This window comes from Lagopus muta, chromosome 30 (assembly GCF_023343835.1).
Source record: "Lagopus muta isolate bLagMut1 chromosome 30, bLagMut1 primary, whole genome shotgun sequence".
NCBI classification, from domain to species: domain Eukaryota; kingdom Metazoa; phylum Chordata; class Aves; order Galliformes; family Phasianidae; genus Lagopus; species Lagopus muta.
In genome coordinates this window covers 492,233-510,920 of record NC_064462.1, presented here as the reverse complement: position 1 = coordinate 510,920, position 18,688 = coordinate 492,233, and the positions used below count along the sequence as shown (strand labels likewise).

The window sequence follows — 18,688 nt, the reverse complement described above, 5'->3', positions numbered from 1 at the left end:
TGAAAGGAATGGGACAAACTGTTTTGATGGCATAAGAAAGGCAATTGTTACTGGTATACAGAAGTAGAATGGAGGGTATGTGGAAGTGTAACTGAGGGTACGACAAAGGAAAAAGGGTTAAAGAGAAAGTGAGTTCATCTGTGCTGGGGTGAGAGCAACCCCCCACACCGTTCCCTGCGAGCAGAACTTGGTGTGAGAGAGTGAGCTGCAGATGGAGACTGCTGCTGTAAACAGCATGACTTGCACAGGGGGAGGTGGAGAGGACAGGGCACTGGAAGTGAGGCTAGCCTCTGCAGAGAGAATTGCAGTGTTGGTACTGGGAGCCTCTGGAGAGGAGGAGGTCAACTGGGAATAACAGCAGCTGTTAGTGTGGCGGCACTTTTCCTCAGCAATCAGACTGTAGTTATTTCATATGCACTATTAGAATATGATCAGATAAAGAAGAAAACAAAAGGAAGTGTCGTGTATTATGAGAGTTTCTGCTTACATGTCAGTTGAGCTTGAAGCTCAGAGATGCTTTTTAAAACTGCAGCACAGGGAAAATGGAACAAGATGGGATTTATGTTATGGAAAACAGGAATGCATTCTGAAGATGAGTGACTTCTAGTTTTAATTTTTATTTTCTGCTTTCAGTGTTTCCCAGGGAATACAAGAGGTTTTAGGAGAATTTTAACCAAGAGAAAGGAAATACAGCTTGCTGTTGTGAACAATGCTTCCTAGGCTGTTCACTGATTGAGGTAGCACTGCTCTAAACCAAGAACATATACAGATAACTGCACACTTACCTCCTCTCAGGAAGAACCTCAGTTGCTGTCAGTTCATACGTATTTGCTGGTGTTTTGGGCTTCTTAACTGCGATGACTGTCGTGCACTGGCTCTCTGAAAGAAAGTATCCAAACCAAAGCAGGTATGTTTCTGCAGTAGAGGATTGACTTCTCTTCAGTCAGGATTTCTCACGATTAGCAATTACTTTTTTAAAGCCAGCCTCCTATCTATCTCTAGTCTGCATCTTCAGCGTGATAAAATAGGTTTTAACTAGAACAACAAGACTAAACAGAAAACTGAGACTGATCCCCCCTGAGCTCTGTATTCAAGTCTTTGAGGGGCCGGCGCAGTGCAGTACTACAGTTTGGAAGGGATGAGGACCAGAACTGGCTTCTTGTTCTGCCACTGGTCTCAGGACAAACACTGAGGAATTTACTATGTCAAAAGGTTGCATTCCACATCAAGCATTTTCCTTTATGTGAAAGGTGCGAGTTGCATCACCACAGTTAATACTACATGTTGAATAACGGCCTAAAAAGTTCTATTGCCCATGTGTTGGAAAAGAGCTCTGTGGAGCAGCTTTGCATTTGTGGAGACAACTCAATACAGCTCGAAGATTCAGCTTTCCATAGCAGCAGTTGGCCCCAGACAGCCATGTTCTCAACACTTCCAAGAGATACTCCCACCATTTATTGTTATATCTCTAAGCACTGCTTTAACTATCCTGAATGCAAGAACTTCCAATAGAACAACAACAGTATTTTAATTGCTTAACTCTCAGGAATATCTAACAGAAATGAGCTGAAATCACACTTCTGCACTTCTCACGTAAGAAATACCTACTTTCACTTTTTAAGCTTGCCATAAGACCAACATCAGAAGTTACCACATGCAGTCTTAAGACAAAAATAAAACCTGTGTGAACAACCAGCCTTCGTAATGCGCTTCGTTGAACACTTAGCAAAGGAAAGTGGTATGTTCAGTGACTCTTAGTAACATATTAGCCTGCAGAGATGGAGCATTTCTCAACAATATTCCCTAGCACTTGGAACAGAAGAATCTTCAACTGTAAGAAGCGCTTAATACTTTAAAGGGCAGAGTGAACACGTGCAGTATCAACACAAAGGATGAGGACAAACATCTCTGTAACCCAGAGGAGCTGATACAGCATGGACACGTTTCTGGTCCATCACGTAAATGCAGCTGTTAACATTGCTAGCCTCAGTATTTTCAATGCCACACCAAGCAGATATGTGAAAGTACAGGTTACATTTCATTTAGAAGCAAGATGCAATAAGAGCACAGTTAAATAAAAGCATTTACCCTTTTCTTTCACTCAACACAGCAGCCCAGAAGAAAACAAAAAACCATAATGAACGTTGAAGAAATTTTCTCCTAGATCTCCACGAGAAGTGGAACCACGTGCCAGTTTTAGGAACAGCAATTGTCTCATTATCTGGATGCATCTAAAGGCACCTCCTTGTGAAACCGTGAGAACCTCTGTAATGAACAGACGAGTAACCTGCCCTGACATATGGCTAAACCTCTTGCTGTGCACTGTCAGATGTACAGGCTGGTGAATACATGCGCTGTGACCAAAAAAACCCCAAACCTACATCTTCCAGAAACAGAAGGTTAGGATCTACAAGTATTGTGTTCACGTTTGAATTTAAAAAATCCCTAAGCTACACATGTTCTAGGTTCTCATCTGTTAGACACAACATACCTGTGGAAGGAGGTGCCTGGAGGGGTTTGCCTTGCACTTGCTTCTGTGTCTCACTCTTTGGAAAGGAGGCCTTTGAAGCAGGAAGTGCAAAGGGCAGCGCATTTCTTAATGCTGACTCTGCATCCACATTTCTTTGCATGCTTCATAGATGCCACTTTTCCTGTCACTGGAGCTGACAGTGTGAATTCCATATCGCCCAGCTGAGTATCACACCTTGAATGCTGCCAGGTACTGCAATCACATCCAGAGAAGTCACTGTCAAGGAAATTCTAACATCTAAGCAGGTCAGACACAATGCTCATAAAAACATCCTACACTACTTGTCTATTGAGCAAAGTAGTTAAAAACTCTTCAGTACCTCTGATTCTCCCCTAAAATGAGTTTGCTTCTTATAGATTGTCAAGTGCCATTTTTCTATCTGTTCATCTAAATTCTACATTTAGGATTACTCCTCACCAGCTTATCTAAACATAGCTATGAATTATCACTTTTTTAGCTGCGAAATTTGAATTGCTTCACTGTGGGTTTTCTTGTCCAATACAGAGAGATTGAATTTCTGTCGGTACATTTAAAGCTCTGTCCACCTCTTGCCTAACTCCAAAATCTTATTAACTGTGCCTTATCACTTCCCATTTTGTTTTAAAATCCTCACTGACTCCTTCGCTTGTTTCCTTACTCGCTGTTTCAGTGCAAACCGAACACTGAAGTTAAGGTTCTCATCAAATGAACCATGGCTTTCAGGTAGAAGGCATCACAATTTATGCTCAACATACTTCTTTGCTCAATCTGTATCTCCCTTTGGTCAAGGTCCTCTAAATACTTAAATATGTAATAAGCATTATACACACTGAGAAGCAGATTTCTGGATTAAGAATTGTATTTTTTTCTGTCAGAAACTAGCACTGGATCTTCAGACACCTGCTTTGTTCTGTGAGCATTTAGAACAAACTCTTCTAGTGGAGATTCTTCAAACAATGAAGTTCCATCAGCAAATTCCATGGATCCAAATGCATGTGGCACATGGCTGCAACCTGGCACATCTTCAGATGTCACAGCCTTTTCAGACTGAAAAGAAGTGTTCAGTTGAGATTCTTCTGCAGGATTAAAAGGAAGATTTCATCAGAAAAAAATAATACCAGTAAAATCTAAATATGATTGCTTTGCAAGTTCCTAACTATGGCTAACAGCTAATGGAAGTCCACATGCCAACAGCCCCAATTTTATATCATGCTCTTAATATTGTAATTGTGGATTTGACATTCATATCAAGAGCAGAAGGGAAATTATTCTTAAAGCTCCAGTCATCTTTTACAACCTGTGTCAACAAGAGCAGCATCTCAGAGCCTTCCATTTGGAGACTTGGACCACAAGCTCTTTTCAACAAAAGTCAAACAACAGCCTGGAAAGAACTGAAGAACAGAATGCCGTGAGGTCTGAAAGTGGCTCATAGAAAGGTAAACAAGTCATATCCAAAACATATAACTGTGCAATCTGCAGCACTGCTTGAAGCAGTGCTTGGAAGCCTATGAGGAAGCCCAGGCAAAAGTTCTTTACTGAATCATGGAATTCAGTATTTCAGTCAAGATTGCTAACCTTCACATCTCACACCACACATGACTGTGGTCTCAAAACATCTTTTGTTTCTAACAGCTCATTATGATTTCAGGAACATCCTTCCCATGGACTTATTTCATACCACTTTGCCAATACTGCATACAGCTACCTTATCAGTCCTGAGATAGAAAGGAGGCATTTTTGGAAGCTCCGTTCTACTGACAGATAAGTGTCTCCTGACCTGTGTTCATAGATGTCACAACGATCACGTGTCTCATTGCTAGTGAAAGCAGAAACAGCAGATCTAGGGAAGCTCTATGATGACTTACTAAAAAGCCCTTTCCAGAGGGCTGCTAGCTATGGGCAATCTCTATTCTGTAACTGAAATCACGTTCCATTACAATATGAATGCCTGAGCAGGATATCGTGACTATTGTGTTTCAGAAGAAATGTAGGCCATAATGATTTTTTTGGAATTTCCTTACACATAAAACTGTTTCCAATAAGGTGGTGTTACGCATACTCTTGTGCCATCAAATTCACAGAATCACACACTGGGTTGGCAGGGACTTCGCAGCTCACCTGGTCCTACGTTCTTGCCCAAGCAGGGTCACCTAAAGCAGGCTGCCCCAAACTATTTCTGTCAGCTTTTGAAAATCTCCAAGGAGGGAAACTCCACAACATTTCTGGCCAACGTGTGACAGTGCTTGGTCACCCACACACAGAATTTTTTCCTGATGTTTAGACAGAATCTCTTGCAGTCCAGTTTCTGCCCATGTCCTGCAACTGGGCACCAATGAAAAGAGCCTGGCTGCACCTTCTTTGCATCCTCAGCCCAGGTATTCACTCACAATAAGATCTTCCTGAGCCATCTCTTCCCCAGGCTGAACAATGCCAGGTTATGTGAAAGGTTACATTCTCTCACTTTCTTGTCTTCACATGAGACCAGTTCTAATTAGAGGCATTTGCTGTTCATGTATTTTGGCAGGTTGAGCATGTATTCAGATGCCTTATCTTCAGGCAGGCAGGTGAAGTTTGTTCTGACTACTGTGGAAGGACTGGTAGGCTGCTGTGTTACGTGATTTTCATCATCGTATGTGAGGGCATAATGCATTTTTTCAATAGCAGCACTAACCAGACCTACCTGGCACCCATGTCACAAGTGCCAGCTAGATAGATAGAGCAACTTCACTGTTGCTGAACCCAGAAAGACTAATGATCTGGGTGTGAAAGACTAACTCACTGTGATCACAGAAATCACATTATTATTAGCTACGAGATATGGTTTAGTAGCTTGTGGCACTAATAGGAATGGGAGGGTGGTTGCACTAGATGATCTTGCAGGTCGTTTCCAACCTTGCAATTCTGTGATTCTGTGACCAGCAGTTCAAGGGAGGTGATGCTGCCCCTCTGCTCTGCTCTCACTGACACACCATCTGCAGTACTGCGTCCAGTTCTGCAGCCCTCAGCACAAGGACACGGAGTTGTTAAGCAGGTCCAGAGGAGGGCCACAAAGATGATCAGAGGGCTGAAACACCTCACCTGTAGGGAAAGGCTGAGAGAGCTGGAGCTCATCGATGTGGAGAAGAGAAGGCTCCAAGGAGACCTTGTAGTGGCCTCCCAGTACCAGAAGGGCCCTACAGGAAAACTGGGGAGGGACTTTTTATGAGGCCAGGTAGTGACAGGACAAGGGGAAATGGCTTAAACTGGAAAAGGGTAGATTTAGACTACATATTAGGAAGAAACTTTTTACAGTGGGGATGGTGAGACACTGCAACAGGTTGTCCAGCAAGGTTGTGAATGCCTCCTCCTTCCAAGCATTCAAAGCCAGGCTGGATAGGACTTTTGAGCAGCCTGATCTAGGGGGAGGTATTCCCTGCCTATAAATACTAGATAATCTTAAAGGTCCCTTCCAATCCATACCATTCTATGATTCTATATTCATAAGGCTATTCTTGTTCTCTAATTTGTTGTGCTACTTGAATAGAATAATCTTGCACAGAACTTGCTTAGAAGATGCAATTAAATCTGCTGAAGCCTAAGGAAACAGACTGCTGGACTTTCACCCAGCTGCAAGTAAAGAAAGCCACAGAGCTTACTCTAACTGCAAGATAAGGAAGTAAGAAAGACTAAATTGAGACTCTGCAAGCATTGGCAGATCTCACAGTCCTGAAGATTGGAGAAAACAATCCACCAAGAGACAATGAAAGGAACCAATCCAGAGCAGGAAGATCTCCAACCTCAATAGTACTATCGGTCTTCACGGCCGACGGGGAACATGCAGCAAAAGGGCATTTCTCTGTGCAAGGTCCTTCTTCAAGAGCAATCACCTCGAGTTTTTTGCCTAACTTCAACTCTGTATGGCTTTGATTTTTTTTGGTGGGGAATCAACCACCAGCCTAAGAAGCCTGTATCAGCAGCTGACCACACTAACAGTAAATAAATGTTTCCTATTGTCTGGTCTGAACTTCCCCTGATGCAGCTCTGGGCCATTCCTGATCGTCCTGTCATTGGTTCCCAGGTAAACACAGCACCTTCCTCTGTTCTCCCCTCTTCAGGGAGATGCAGAGAGCAAAGAGGTCATCTCCTGGCCTTTTCTTCTCTGGACTAGGCAATGCAAGTGCCCTCAGCCTCTCCCCAGAGCACACACCTTCCAGTCCTGTTAGCAGCTTTGTTCCCCTCCTCCTGGCTGCCAGGGCACACCACTGGCTCATGTTAAACTTGCTGTCCCCACCACCTCTAGACCCTGTCCTAGTACTGCTCTCCAGACACTTGTCTCCTCATCTGTATGTTTGTTCCTATTCCACTGCTGGTACAATGTCTGGCATTTTCCTCTGCTGATTGCCTAACGCTCTGATCTATCTAGATTCTTCTGCAAGGTCTCCCATCCCTCCAGGGTGCCTCCAGCACTTCCCAGTTAAATATCATCAGCTGTTTAAGAAAACCTGCAGAGGATGCACGCCTCTCCTGCGTCCAAGTCAATGGGAGCCCCATTCACTGTGACTCTTTGAGCTCTGCCACTGAGCCACTCAGTATAGCCTGTACCTGTCCATCTCACATTTGGATGACTTGTCTGGAAGGATGCCACGAGGGACAGGATCAAAGGCCTCCCTGAAATCTAGAAGGATTACATCCTCTGCCTTCATACACAAAGTGGGGGGCCTTATCATAGAACAAGATCTGACGACCAAGACTGGCTGCACACATCTCTCTTACAGATGTTGAGGCCACCAGGCTGTTTACCCAGGCAGAGCTTTAGCACACAGCAGTGTTTTTACCAGAATGTTGTGCTGAACTCTAACACTTACCCCTGGCTTGCTGGCTGTGTTGTACTGCACGTCGTTTGTGATGGAATCCTTAAGTGGATGCGCTTGCCACGAACCTTCCTGGATTGAAGCAAGAGATAGGCTGTGACATCTGGTCACGATTCCACCTGAAAACAAGAGTATTTAGATCTCTTCAGAGAAGTTGTCAGTACAAAGAAAGCTTAGCGTTCTGAACGTTTCTGCATGTCTGGAATATTTTCCCCTTGATGTGCAACCTTCACGTCTGATCACATCAGGCTAGTTTCAGACCTTAGCTGCTCACACAACAAGTTTAAGATAGAGAAGCAGACTGCTCTTGTTTTTGCTTGAGAGCAGTACAATTGCTGAAAGTGAAAAGTAAAGCTGGTGCCAGAATGGCTCTACTGGAGTGAATGGCAAAGCTCCTATTAATGCACTTTGCACAGTATTTCAGCTGGACTCCCATTTTTGGGGGTCATGTTTCAGCCCAGCTCCAAGGAGCATCAACATTCAACTTGATTTTCAGCAGCTTTTTGACTGCTATGAGAACCATGGGTAAATTGCTTGATAGACTCACAGTGTAGCACAATGAGCTTGAATTACTTATAAGGCATTAGAAGTCCTCTGATAAAGGACTGTGAAAATATCACAGACTAACATGGAAGAACTTCTTCCCTTGTAGCTAGATTGTTCTCATTATTTTCTGCACCTGAAAAAAAAAAAAGTAGAAATGTCTCTCCTAGGTAAAACTTACATTTTATATCTATTCCTACTAAAGTTATCTGGAAATCTTAACAATCCTTCCAAGTTCTACCACTTTCTATTTAATAGAAAGACAATTCAATTTCAAGAAACAGTTTTCAGATTCAGGTTAAAGCCAGAGTACACATCGTGTTTTAAATCTCTTCTGCAGCTTGGAATGTCATTAGTAACACTGATACAATATTTCTACAAGCACTCAGTTTAGCTTTTCTCATTCATTTTCAAAAGCTACTGGGATGGATTCATTTCTTTAAGAGTTTGTGAGCTGTAATTCCCAAAACTTGTTTCGTTGTCTGAGCGAGGAGTTGATATTTTCCACTTATTAATGAAACATTTCAGAGCAGTGAGTTCAGCCAGCACCTGACACCTGCTGTGCATCCATAAGTTCCTGTTTTGAGTCTATCTGGACTTCCAGAGATTCATCAGGATTTTAACATGGTACAAAATAACAGAAAGGCTTAGGAAACAAAATTAAAGCAGACAAATAGTGTGAACTTCAGAAATGTAGTTATTAGCTACAGATAGACTATGGAGTTCAGCGGGGGTACCTTAGCTCTGAAAGGTATGAAAGATTTCACGTTTGAGAAGAAGCAAGCATTAGAGTCTGTTAATACAGAAAGGTTATTTACTGCAGTAGTGAGCTTAAATACAATGAGTTACATACATTCATTACCTCTGATATTAATGCCAATATACTCTCTCTGCTCTGGTTGTGAAACACAGCAAGTTCTGTTGCACAGTCTTCATCAAGGTGCCCCAGCTGCAAGAACAAGACCTGTACTGAAGAAACAGCTTCCAAGTCATCTCACAGAGCCACTATCACCATGATAGTCTTCTGATATGCACCAATCAAGCCAATAGTTAGCCACCATTTCAGATTTTCTATTTTAAATAGTTAGCATCAGGGCTAAATACTGCAAGGAGTAAACAGAAAGAGTCACCACGCTTCAGCAACTGGTCCCTCTGTGGCAACAGGTTCTGCATTCAAGTACAAAAGCCTGTCAGCAGATGAGATTTTCACTAGAGCACAAGTTACACCTCTGTCCCCTCTTAATTATTCAGTTGCACGGCATGCACAGCACAGTGGTGTACCATCAGCACAGCTGTTCTTCAGAGAAACAGTGGCACCCAGAGGCCAGCAGCAGCCATTGGCTGCAAATACACAGCAACTTCTCAGTATCTGCAGCAAGAATCTCCCTCGCACCCCCAATTCCCACCCCAACCCCGCTACCCCAACCTCTCACACAGGTCAGACAATTGAGAGATAAGGAGCACAAGCACAGTTCCAGAGAATCATAGAACGGCTTGAGTTGGAAGGGACCTTAAAGACCATCAAGCTCCAAGTTGCAGAGCTGCAACTCACCAGATCAAACTGTCCGGGGCCTCATCCAACCCGGCCCTGAATGCCACCAGGATGAGACATCCCTACCTCCTGTTTGATCCACCGCACCTCTCAGCACGGGGCTGCCTGCAAGCTTTCTGAAGGTGCTCTCTAGTTCCATTCTCTCTGTCACTGACAAAGGTGTTGAAGGTGCCAAAATGGACCCTGGAGAGTCACCACTTGTCAGCAGCCTCTGAAGAAATGTGTTATCACTCCCATTCTGAGAGGATGCCAGTGGTCCAGGAAAGACTCCAGAACATACTTAGGCTTCTTCGAGTGCGTGTACTTACTGGGTATTTACTTTGCCACTGAACAGCACCAGAATAACCTTGCATGAGCCAAGGGTGATTTCACAGGAGTTTAACTGTCATCTGCTTCTTTGGGTCTGCCTAGTGGGCAGCAACATTCAAGCTGTTACTTACATCACCGAGAAGAACTGCAGACAGTTATTCTTTTCCTAACAACTTCAAGGTGCCTGGAAGCACAAATAGAGACCAGCAGTATTTATTCCCTTCACCAGAAGGAAGGTCAAACACCTGAGCTGTGAAGAACAGTTACAGCACCTATGGTTACAGTAAATGTTCCACGAGCATTTTGTATGTGAGACTGCGTAGATACAGCCCAAAGGCACACTCAGTACGTTCAGCTTCCTTGGAGAAACAGCTTTTGTGTACAGATCACTTTTAATTACACAGCACAATTAAGAACATCCAAATGCAAGCTGCTTGAAGACTGTGTAGTTATTAAAACTGCAATCATTTCTATAACCATTAACTAGTACTACGTGACTATTGGAGAATTTTCAGCACAAGGCAATGCTAACCTTTTCTTCAAGGACATCAGGCGTGGAGCAGTTTAACTTGTTTAAACACCACATATTTTCTAAGCACTCCATCAATGCTTTGAGCTGATGCAACAACATTTTGTACATCAATCTGAATAGAAGCAGCCCTTTCACCTGCAGCAGTTGGTCAAGTAGCAGCGTGCTGCTAGGGGAAAGCCATTTTGGAACAGTGTCTTTTCCTCTCTGCAATAAAAAAGTTATTTTCTTCACTAAAATAAGAGAGGATTGAGAATGAACCTTCAACAACTAGCTCAAAAGGAACTATTAAATTATTTGGATGATATTGACATCTCTTTCCTTTCAAAGCGTAGGAACAGAGATTACAAACTCTGCTTTAAGAACAGCTTGAACAAATGTAATGGTAAAAATTCACACGTGCTTGGCTGAGGGCAATGCTGGAAGGGAAACTGCTCACAAGAGCTACAAAATGCCCAACAGCACACCAGAAATACTTTGTTCTAACAGCAGTTATGGCACATAGTCAATTTCCTTAAGTATTTCCCAAATGAAGTGATGTGGAGCATTGCAGGGAAAAGAACACTGAACACAGATGCTGTGATTGGATTCAAGCAGTAGACTTAAACCAGTTCTGAGTTTTAGATTCCAGGATATCTCAGGATCTGTAACGTGTGACAGTCAATGACACAACAATGCCTCGGTGTCTGCATTCCAAGCACTTTTCAGATCACAGCCACATAAAATCAAAACAAATTCAGTGCAGAAATAGCAAGCCAGTATCTTAATACTTGTGAGAGTATCCATTTTTTACTGCATTCTGACTCAGTTCTGAAACTTGCTCATCCCAGTTCACTTAAACAAGTTCCACCAGTTCAAGCACTGCAGCCCTCAGCTCCTGTGTGCATCAGACAGATAGAACTAAATGGTGCAGAAACAATCTTGGACAGCTTTAAGAGCTCCATTCTGCTTACAGACTCGCAGTCCAAAACTATCCACAATTTTAAGGGAATGTGCACCTGAAGCAGTTGGATCATTTTCCATTTGCCACGTTCTGCAAATTGGGGTAGTGATTAGCACAAAGGATTTTCTGCAGTCCTGCAGACATGGACAACGTCCTAATTACAAAGGGACAAAGGCTCAGTGCACAACACAGTTCACACCAGCCTGAAAAGCCGTGTCACTTGATTCACACGCTCAGCTTGTTGTGCGCTCTGAAAGGAAACAGAACGAACTGCTGAATTCAAAGGCAATCAGTGGGGTCCTACATTTCCTCCTGGTTCTGGAAGAGGAAATTCTGATAGCAGCTGCAGAACTGTGCTCTTCCTAGACAGGAGAAGAGCTGGCATTCCATAACATTCATTTCTGGTAAATCAAACGATGTATTTCTATTTTTACTACAGGTAGTACAGGGAGCAGCCAGTTGAAGAACCAGATACAGAAATTAGCCCATTGGCAAGCAAACACTTCTCCTCAAACTCTGCATGCTACCATGTTATAAAATCAGGCTACAGCGCCGCATAGGCCAACCAAGTGCAGAACCAAACCCACAAAATACTGGTAGACAAAGCAGCAAAAAAGGGGACAATATTCAGCAGACAGGCCTTTCCACACACAGCACAGCTCAGCATGTTCTGCCATCAGAGAAGCAAGGCCTCTCGTCATGCTCAGCTATTTCCCTTCTCAGTGTATTCTAGCACCATCGATACCTCCTGTTATCCTCCTGTAGAGTGCCATCACACTGCCATCGTCAAAAGGAAGAAACCCACACAGCAGAGCGTACCGCAGTGCACCCATGCTCCAAAAATCTGCCTGAAAAATAAAAGGACAAGTTTACAAACCTGAAGCACCTAAAATGCCTTACTGACAGACTGCATTGTCTGCCCTTGCCAAAGGCCACATGCAGCCTATGAAAAGCTGGCTCTTTCCCCCAGGAAAAAAACCTTATGGCTCCAGACAAAGCATATGACCCTAATTCAATTGCTCTTCCGCTCAACTTAAAGCACCACGAAAACCAGTATCTCCATCTTAGCTCATCACCCTTCTGCAGTACCTTATACCTACAAGGATTTCACTGGCAAAAATGAAATCAAACCCATCACAAAGGATTTGGCACAGTTATGTGCTACTGGCTACAACGAGAGCTGCCAGCAGTCAGCTGTGAGGCTCTGCTGCTGTTCTCTTTATGTACAGGCACAACAAGGCTCTACGCCTCACAGTGCAATTCTCACTTTGACTGTAAAGAAAAAGGAGGCTTGAAAAGCAGTCTGTGGAAAACAAAGAAAGCAAGAATTAGAAGCCATCAACAGCGGTGCAATGGTACCCGAAAGAATTGCTCCATCTTTAACAGCAGAGCAATTCAACAAGCACCAGGGCATTTCAAACCAGACCAGTTGAACAACTGCAAGTAGTGGGTTCCAAAGTTCTAGACATGAAATCAAGGCTGGAAAAACTCTTCACGTTTTCATCTCTCAATTTTTAGTACATTGAGCATCACAGTGGAAGCAAGTCTTCAACACAACTTGGAAGCTAAAGACAAGTCTAACAAAACATGTAAGATCCTGAGACCGCACAAGAGTTTGACCAATGATGGACAATAAGCAGAGCAAATTGCTCTTTCAAAAACTTACTAATAGTAGGAGATCTCTGAAGTTGCTGTTTTACAGAGCCCCAAAGTAGGGAACAATTGGTGGAGACAGATGAGGATCAGCCAGAGACAAACCAGCCAGCTGTGTGAACTGCGGCCCATTGCACTTTTCAGTCTGTGGCCATTGACAGCTTCTGAGAGCTACTGAGCAACGCAACCCAGCAGAATTCAGGAGGGGAACCAAGTGAGCGTATCTGAGCTGCACTGCCTTTAATCGCTCTCTGGGGAGGGAAAGAGGGGAGAGGTGCAAAACAAACTCTGGTCTGCATACCTCTGAGCCAATATAGGCTTTGCCCTGGATTAGCTCTGGTGCTGCACATGCTGGGCTTCCACAGCACGTGTTCAGGCGGTCATCAAGGCCTCCCTGGAATAACACAGAAAACAGAAGAGTTTGCTTTAACAGAGTCCATGCTTTCTGCAGTGACACTTCAGAAGCCTCAGAGGCTTCTTCTCCTGGGCATACTTTCATTCACTACATATTTGGCTTTCATTCAATAGGTGACCTCACTAAGCAAATATTGTCTAAGACCATGAGCACTGTACAAATACACAGATCCCAAGCTGCTCACTTATCTGATGTATCCTTGGCATGATGCATTATTTTCCTCAGCTGATCACCTACTAAGATGAACTGTCTGTGCAAACACCAAACTGAGAAAGAAGTCATGCAAGAGCTGTTGTGTTTGAGGCTCGCTGGTCATTTAGAGCAATTTCATGCAATCACTTTACAAACTTGACAAAGAACAACTGGTAGAATACTTCCTTATTCAGAGTATCCTATTACTCTACTTGGGTTTTGTGCTAAACAGGTCAGAGCAAGATGACATTATACCACTGGGACAACAGCCTGTTGGTCTTGATTACCTGCGAGAGGCTCTAAATTTGGCCAGGAAAAGCGATTTGAGGATAAGTAATTCTCTTTGAATCAGGAAGGCACTCTTCCCATTGAATTCTTTCTCACCAGCACCCATCTGGCATGTTAAGTAAAGGCTCCTAGCAAGCCATTTTAAGATCAAGAAACAATTCAGTTCAAGCATATGCAACCACAGGATCTGTTTGTCACCTGCAAAACTCTTTGGTTTTATCCATAATCTCAATCTACACACAGTTCCTTTGAAGAGATAATGGCATGCCAGCCCAGTGCTCCTATGGCAGGCCCTTGCATAAGACAGGTGATACACGTACAAGATTATCTACAGTTAGACTGTGAAAATAGGAAGTCTGGGTAGAGAAAAGAATCTGAGTGTGCTTCTGAGCAATCTGTTCACTCTCACACAGCTAAGGCCCTTCCAAGCAAGATGCAACTGCATGTCAACCACAGAGACAGCTTGAATGTAGGGTGTTTGGGCAAGTCCCTGTTGCATACTGTAGAAAAACATGCATTACTTGGGGGCACATTATATTTGATTTCAGATACTCTTACCTTTGGCTTTGTACAGAGTCCAAAGTCTGTCAGCTTCAAATTATGAGAAACATGTTTCTCATCAATCAGCGGATCTTCCTGGTGAATGAAAAAGCAGTCAGGAATTATTTTCACCTGAATGCTCAAGGAAACATATTTTCTCTTCTGTTATTTCTTCATGTGGTCAGTGGTTAGCTCTCTCTCTCTGTCTCTGTCTCTCTTTCTCTGTCTCTCTGTCTCTGTCTCTCAGAGATTTTCACTGACTGCTAACAAGTTCCCATACCCTAGGTGGGTTAGAAAGGGCCCGGGGACTAGGAGGACAAGTGGTGAAAGACCACAAGATGAATGCAAGCCAGCAGTGTGTGTTGACAGAAAAAAAAGCACAACAGGATAATGGGCTGCATTCAAAAGCAGCACAACCAGACCAGGACAAGTCACCCCTGCTGCACACTCATTGGACCACATTTACAATACTGTAGTTAGTTTTTGGCTGGGAAAGATAACAACCTGAAGCAAGCTTTGTGGATGGCCTCCAGTCAGTGCAGGGAGCTGAAGCTCCCACTCAGAGAAGAGAAACTGGGGAGAAAGAGGTTTGTTCAGAGTGCAGAGGAACCTCATGGCAACTTCTAAACGCCCACTAGGGAGGCATGAAGAAAGGAAGACAGATTCCTGAGAATCCGTACAGCAGGTCATGGTGGGATAGTGACCGAAAACAGTCATTCATGGAAACAGCAGACTGGACAGAAGGAAACAAAACTGCTCAAGCATTGAACAGATTGCCCACAGAGAGCATGCAGCCTCATCCTTGGGAGAGGTTGAGCATGAAAACGAAAAAGCTCTGAGAAACTTGGTGTCAGGATTCTCGGAGCAGCAGGTTCAGGCACAAATCTCTAGAAGTCACCTCCATTCCAAGTTACTGTCTGAGCCTGTGAATCCACCAGCTTTTCAGCTGGAAGCCAGTTCCTTGCAAAAAGTATAGGCAATGCTTTATTTTTCAGAGGGGAAAGATTCTTTAGATATGAGGATTTCATAAGATGCCTAGGAAAATGCTTGTGCTGTAATGATTTGCTTTACTCGGCGATATCAGCAACTTAAGAAATGCAAAGTTCTAACCTACTTGTGTAGAAAGACTCAAACCTTCCAGTATCTAACCCATGCTTAAAGCCTTCAGTGACAGAAAACCCACTGGATGGAGCCAAGGCATGCACCTCATCCCATACTCTGCATAGCCACTGTTTGTTTGAAGGACCACTCTTCCTTGAGGCACAAAACTGGAGCACACTGCACGCTGACACCTGTAGTTACTGCTAGGCAGTGTTGCACAGAGCCAAAGTCATTCTCAGCTGAGAGCCCAAGGAAGTGAGAGGGAACAGAATTAGGACAGCTGACTTAAACTGGCCAAAGGGATATCCCACACCATATGACATGGTGTGGAAGGAGTTCTGAAGGGCGTAGAAGTTCATGTAAATCTCTTCTACTACGAGGAGCCTAACTGGACATTGATTGGTAGGTGGTGAGCAATTGCTTTTGCATTCATCAGAACTGTTATCCTTTTCCCTTCCTCTACCTCAGTAAATAATTTTATCTCAACCCATGAGTTCTACTTTGTGTGGTTTTCTTCCCCCTTCCATTACCTCCTGCAATTCACTGGAAAGGAGTGGATTGAGTGAAGCACTGCGTGATGCTCAGGCACCTGCCAGGTTAAATAAACCACAACCACAAAGGGACAACTTTCTCTCCCAATGGAAAAATAAAAACACGCTCATTGTTATTTATGAAAGACTGAATACAGTTCAGACTTACTGGTTTGAGGTCTCTGTGGGCATGACCCTGACTGGGAACATAAGCAAGTGCTGAAACAGTCTGTCGAAAAAAGACTCGAGCTTCCTCTTCTGAAAGGTGGTCCTTAGAAACAATATAATCAAACAGCTTCCCTCCAGGACAGTGCTTTAATGAGAAAGGTAAAGTTATCTGACAACGTATTTAGAATGCATCCGAGAAAAATAAGCAGCAGTGAGAGCACAGCAAGCACAGGACACCATTCCCCGTGCTCAGAGCAGTACAGAGTGCTCCAGTTATGCCATGGGCCAGCACTGTGGCACACCACACAAGCTACACAATCTGACCCTTGCCTCCAATCTGGTAACTGAGGCACTGCACTCAATGTCGTGGGTGGCATAAATCACTCAGGAGATGGCAACAACGTGGGGGCTCTGGTGTCCTGCAGACCTTGCAGATGCTACTTTAAAAACTGAAGTGTGAGTTAGGAATTAAAACCAGTTCCCTTACTGTGAATGCTGATTAGTGCCTTTTACAGAAAGACAGAATATAGAACATTGCATTCTTCATTTTAAAACCAATGAATCTTGAACCCATTCACCACTGAGATATTTAAGAATCATTTCATTTCAGCTTCATTTCTATAGTATTGTCTGCTGCTAAAGATAAAAACAGTAGCCTTAAGCGTGGCACAAGCACTATTTCTTACCTCCAAGACCATGAATATTTTCTTTGATGTCTCTGTTACATGATACAATTGGCAAACATCTTGCTGACTTCAGTTCTTCATGGCACCAACTCCTGTTCCAACACGAGGCAAGTCATCCTTAAGAGACCATAAAAGCAAGCTATGAAATTGCTAACTAATTTGGCACACCAGGTACCACATCTGACTACTGTGTAACATAAGATGTCAAAGCCTGTATGTGACAGTACACAATTCAGCATCAACTCAGCAATGGCTGACATCACTCCCATAGGAATTGTAAAACACAGATCAGAGAAAGCTGAAAGGTAAAATATCCAGTAATTTTACTAGCATTTTGTTAAAGTTGCTGTAGTACTGTTGAACTTCCTCCAGCCAGAGAACATTGCCCTCTGAACAACGAGGAACAAGATTTGTGGTGTTCTGCTGAACTTTTTCCACTCCTACAGCATCTTTCAAAAGTAGGCTACATTTCTATGTACCACCTCTCTGTGTTCTCGAGAACTCCACAACTCCAACAGAAGGTGTCATCATATTTAAATACCTTTTGGCTTACCCCTAAAGCAACTTGGTCCATGATTTTTGCTCCAACTTTTTCCACCAGTAAAAAGATGCCGTCCGAGTTTCACCTCTGCAAAACCACCTAAAATTCAAAACAAAAATGCTAAAAGTTGACTGTGAATCACACTGCAAGGCTCAGACTTCCCTTACGCTAACAGTACAGAGCACTGCTCAGAGCTTCGTGCCACAGAGCAGCAGCAGGGCTGGACTACAGCTTTAGAATCATAGAATCACAAGGTTGAAAACCACCTGCAAGATCATCTAGTCCCAACCGCCCTCCCATCACCACTGCTCCCACAAGCACTGAACCAGATCTCGCAGCTCCTCATCCAGACGCCTCTTGGACGCTGCCAGGGACGGCAACCCCGCCACCTCTCTGCGCAGCCAGTAGCCTATCCTAATTCTCTTTCCCTCTCTGAGAGAAAAAGCTCTTCCTTATGTCTAACCTAAACCTCTTCTGGTACAACCTGGGGCCGTTTCCTCCAGTCCTGTTTGTTGCCTGGGAGAAGAGGCCAAACCCCTCCTCATCACAAGGAGCTTCAGGAAGTTGTAGTGTGCAATGAGGTCTCCCCTGAGCCTCCTCTTCTGCACACTGAACAATCCCAGCTCCCTCAGCCGCTGTTCATAAGACTTGTGCTCCAGACCCCTCACCAGTTTCGTTGCCCTTCTCGGGACACACTCCAGGCCTCAATGTCTCTCTTGCAGTGAGGGGCCGAAAACCAAACACAATACTCGAGGTGCGGCCTCACCACAGCTGAGTACAGCTCCTGCTGGCCACACTATTTCTAATGCAGGCCAGGAGGCCGCAGGCCCTCTTGGCCACCTGGGCACGCTGCTGGCTCGTGTTCAGACAAGCACCCCCAGGTCCCTTTCCTCTTAACAGTCAACCAGCCACTCAGCCCCAAGCCTGTAACGCTGCATGGGGGTTACTGTGGCCAACGTGCAGGACCCGGCACTCGGCCTTGCTGAACCTCGTTAGGAAGCAGCTAGAGCCACTCCCTATACGCCTAAGCGGCCCAGCAGCGCTCTGTCCCTTAGCAGGACCGCCTCAGCTTCGATCCCACCCCGCGCTCCGCTCCGGCACAGCGCAGCCCGGCCTTTCTGCAGGCCGCTCCGCCCGAGGAGCGCCGCCGCCTCAGCGCAGACACACGGAGCGCTACTCCCAGCCCTCCAACCTCCTTTCCAGGGGGACCCAGGCCTCCGCCGCAGACCGGAACAGCGCTACGACGGGCCGAATGCGAGCGGGACAGCCGGCAGCTGCACAGAGCGCGGCCCGGCCGGCAGCACGCCGGGTTCGAACGTCGCTGTCGGAAGGCTCACTT

General features: G+C 44.5%; 1 protein-coding gene across 13 annotated transcripts; it reads right to left on the bottom strand.

Moving 5' to 3' along the window:
* Nucleotides 1-599: 599 nt before the first annotated feature.
* LOC125686033 (maternal embryonic leucine zipper kinase-like) lies at nucleotides 600-17,448 on the bottom strand. 13 transcript variants are annotated; one of them, XM_048929661.1, is made up of 9 exons: nucleotides 17,362-17,448; nucleotides 16,809-16,925; nucleotides 16,124-16,267; nucleotides 14,342-14,419; nucleotides 13,190-13,282; nucleotides 11,981-12,083; nucleotides 8,765-9,947; nucleotides 7,354-7,478; nucleotides 600-3,585 (listed from the first exon to the last, which is right to left on the bottom strand). In XM_048929661.1, the coding sequence occupies exons 2-7, from the start codon at nucleotides 16,818-16,820 to the stop codon at nucleotides 9,919-9,921; spliced, it is 459 nt and encodes a 152-aa protein (XP_048785618.1). In that variant the 5' UTR covers nucleotides 16,821-16,925; nucleotides 17,362-17,448; the 3' UTR covers nucleotides 600-3,585; nucleotides 7,354-7,478; nucleotides 8,765-9,918. The 13 variants fall into 13 exon arrangements, 7 of the variants coding, with proteins under 7 accessions (XP_048785618.1, XP_048785619.1, XP_048785614.1 ...); XM_048929662.1 differs by having other exon boundaries at nucleotides 8,765-8,851; XM_048929660.1 differs by lacking the exons at nucleotides 600-3,585; nucleotides 7,354-7,478 and adding an exon at nucleotides 8,014-8,038 and having other exon boundaries at nucleotides 8,765-8,851; nucleotides 9,895-10,499.
* Nucleotides 17,449-18,688: the final 1,240 nt, after the last annotated feature.

Coding starts and splice junctions, on each gene's coding strand:
- LOC125686033 (XM_048929658.1), bottom strand. Junction 14,420..16,123: donor CCCACAGAGACCTCAAACCA/GTAAGTCTGAAC, acceptor TTCATTCACCAG/GAAGATCCGCTGATTGATGA. Junction 13,283..14,341: donor GACTCTGTACAAAGCCAAAG/GTAAGAGTATCT, acceptor GTGTTATTCCAG/GGAGGCCTTGATGACCGCCT.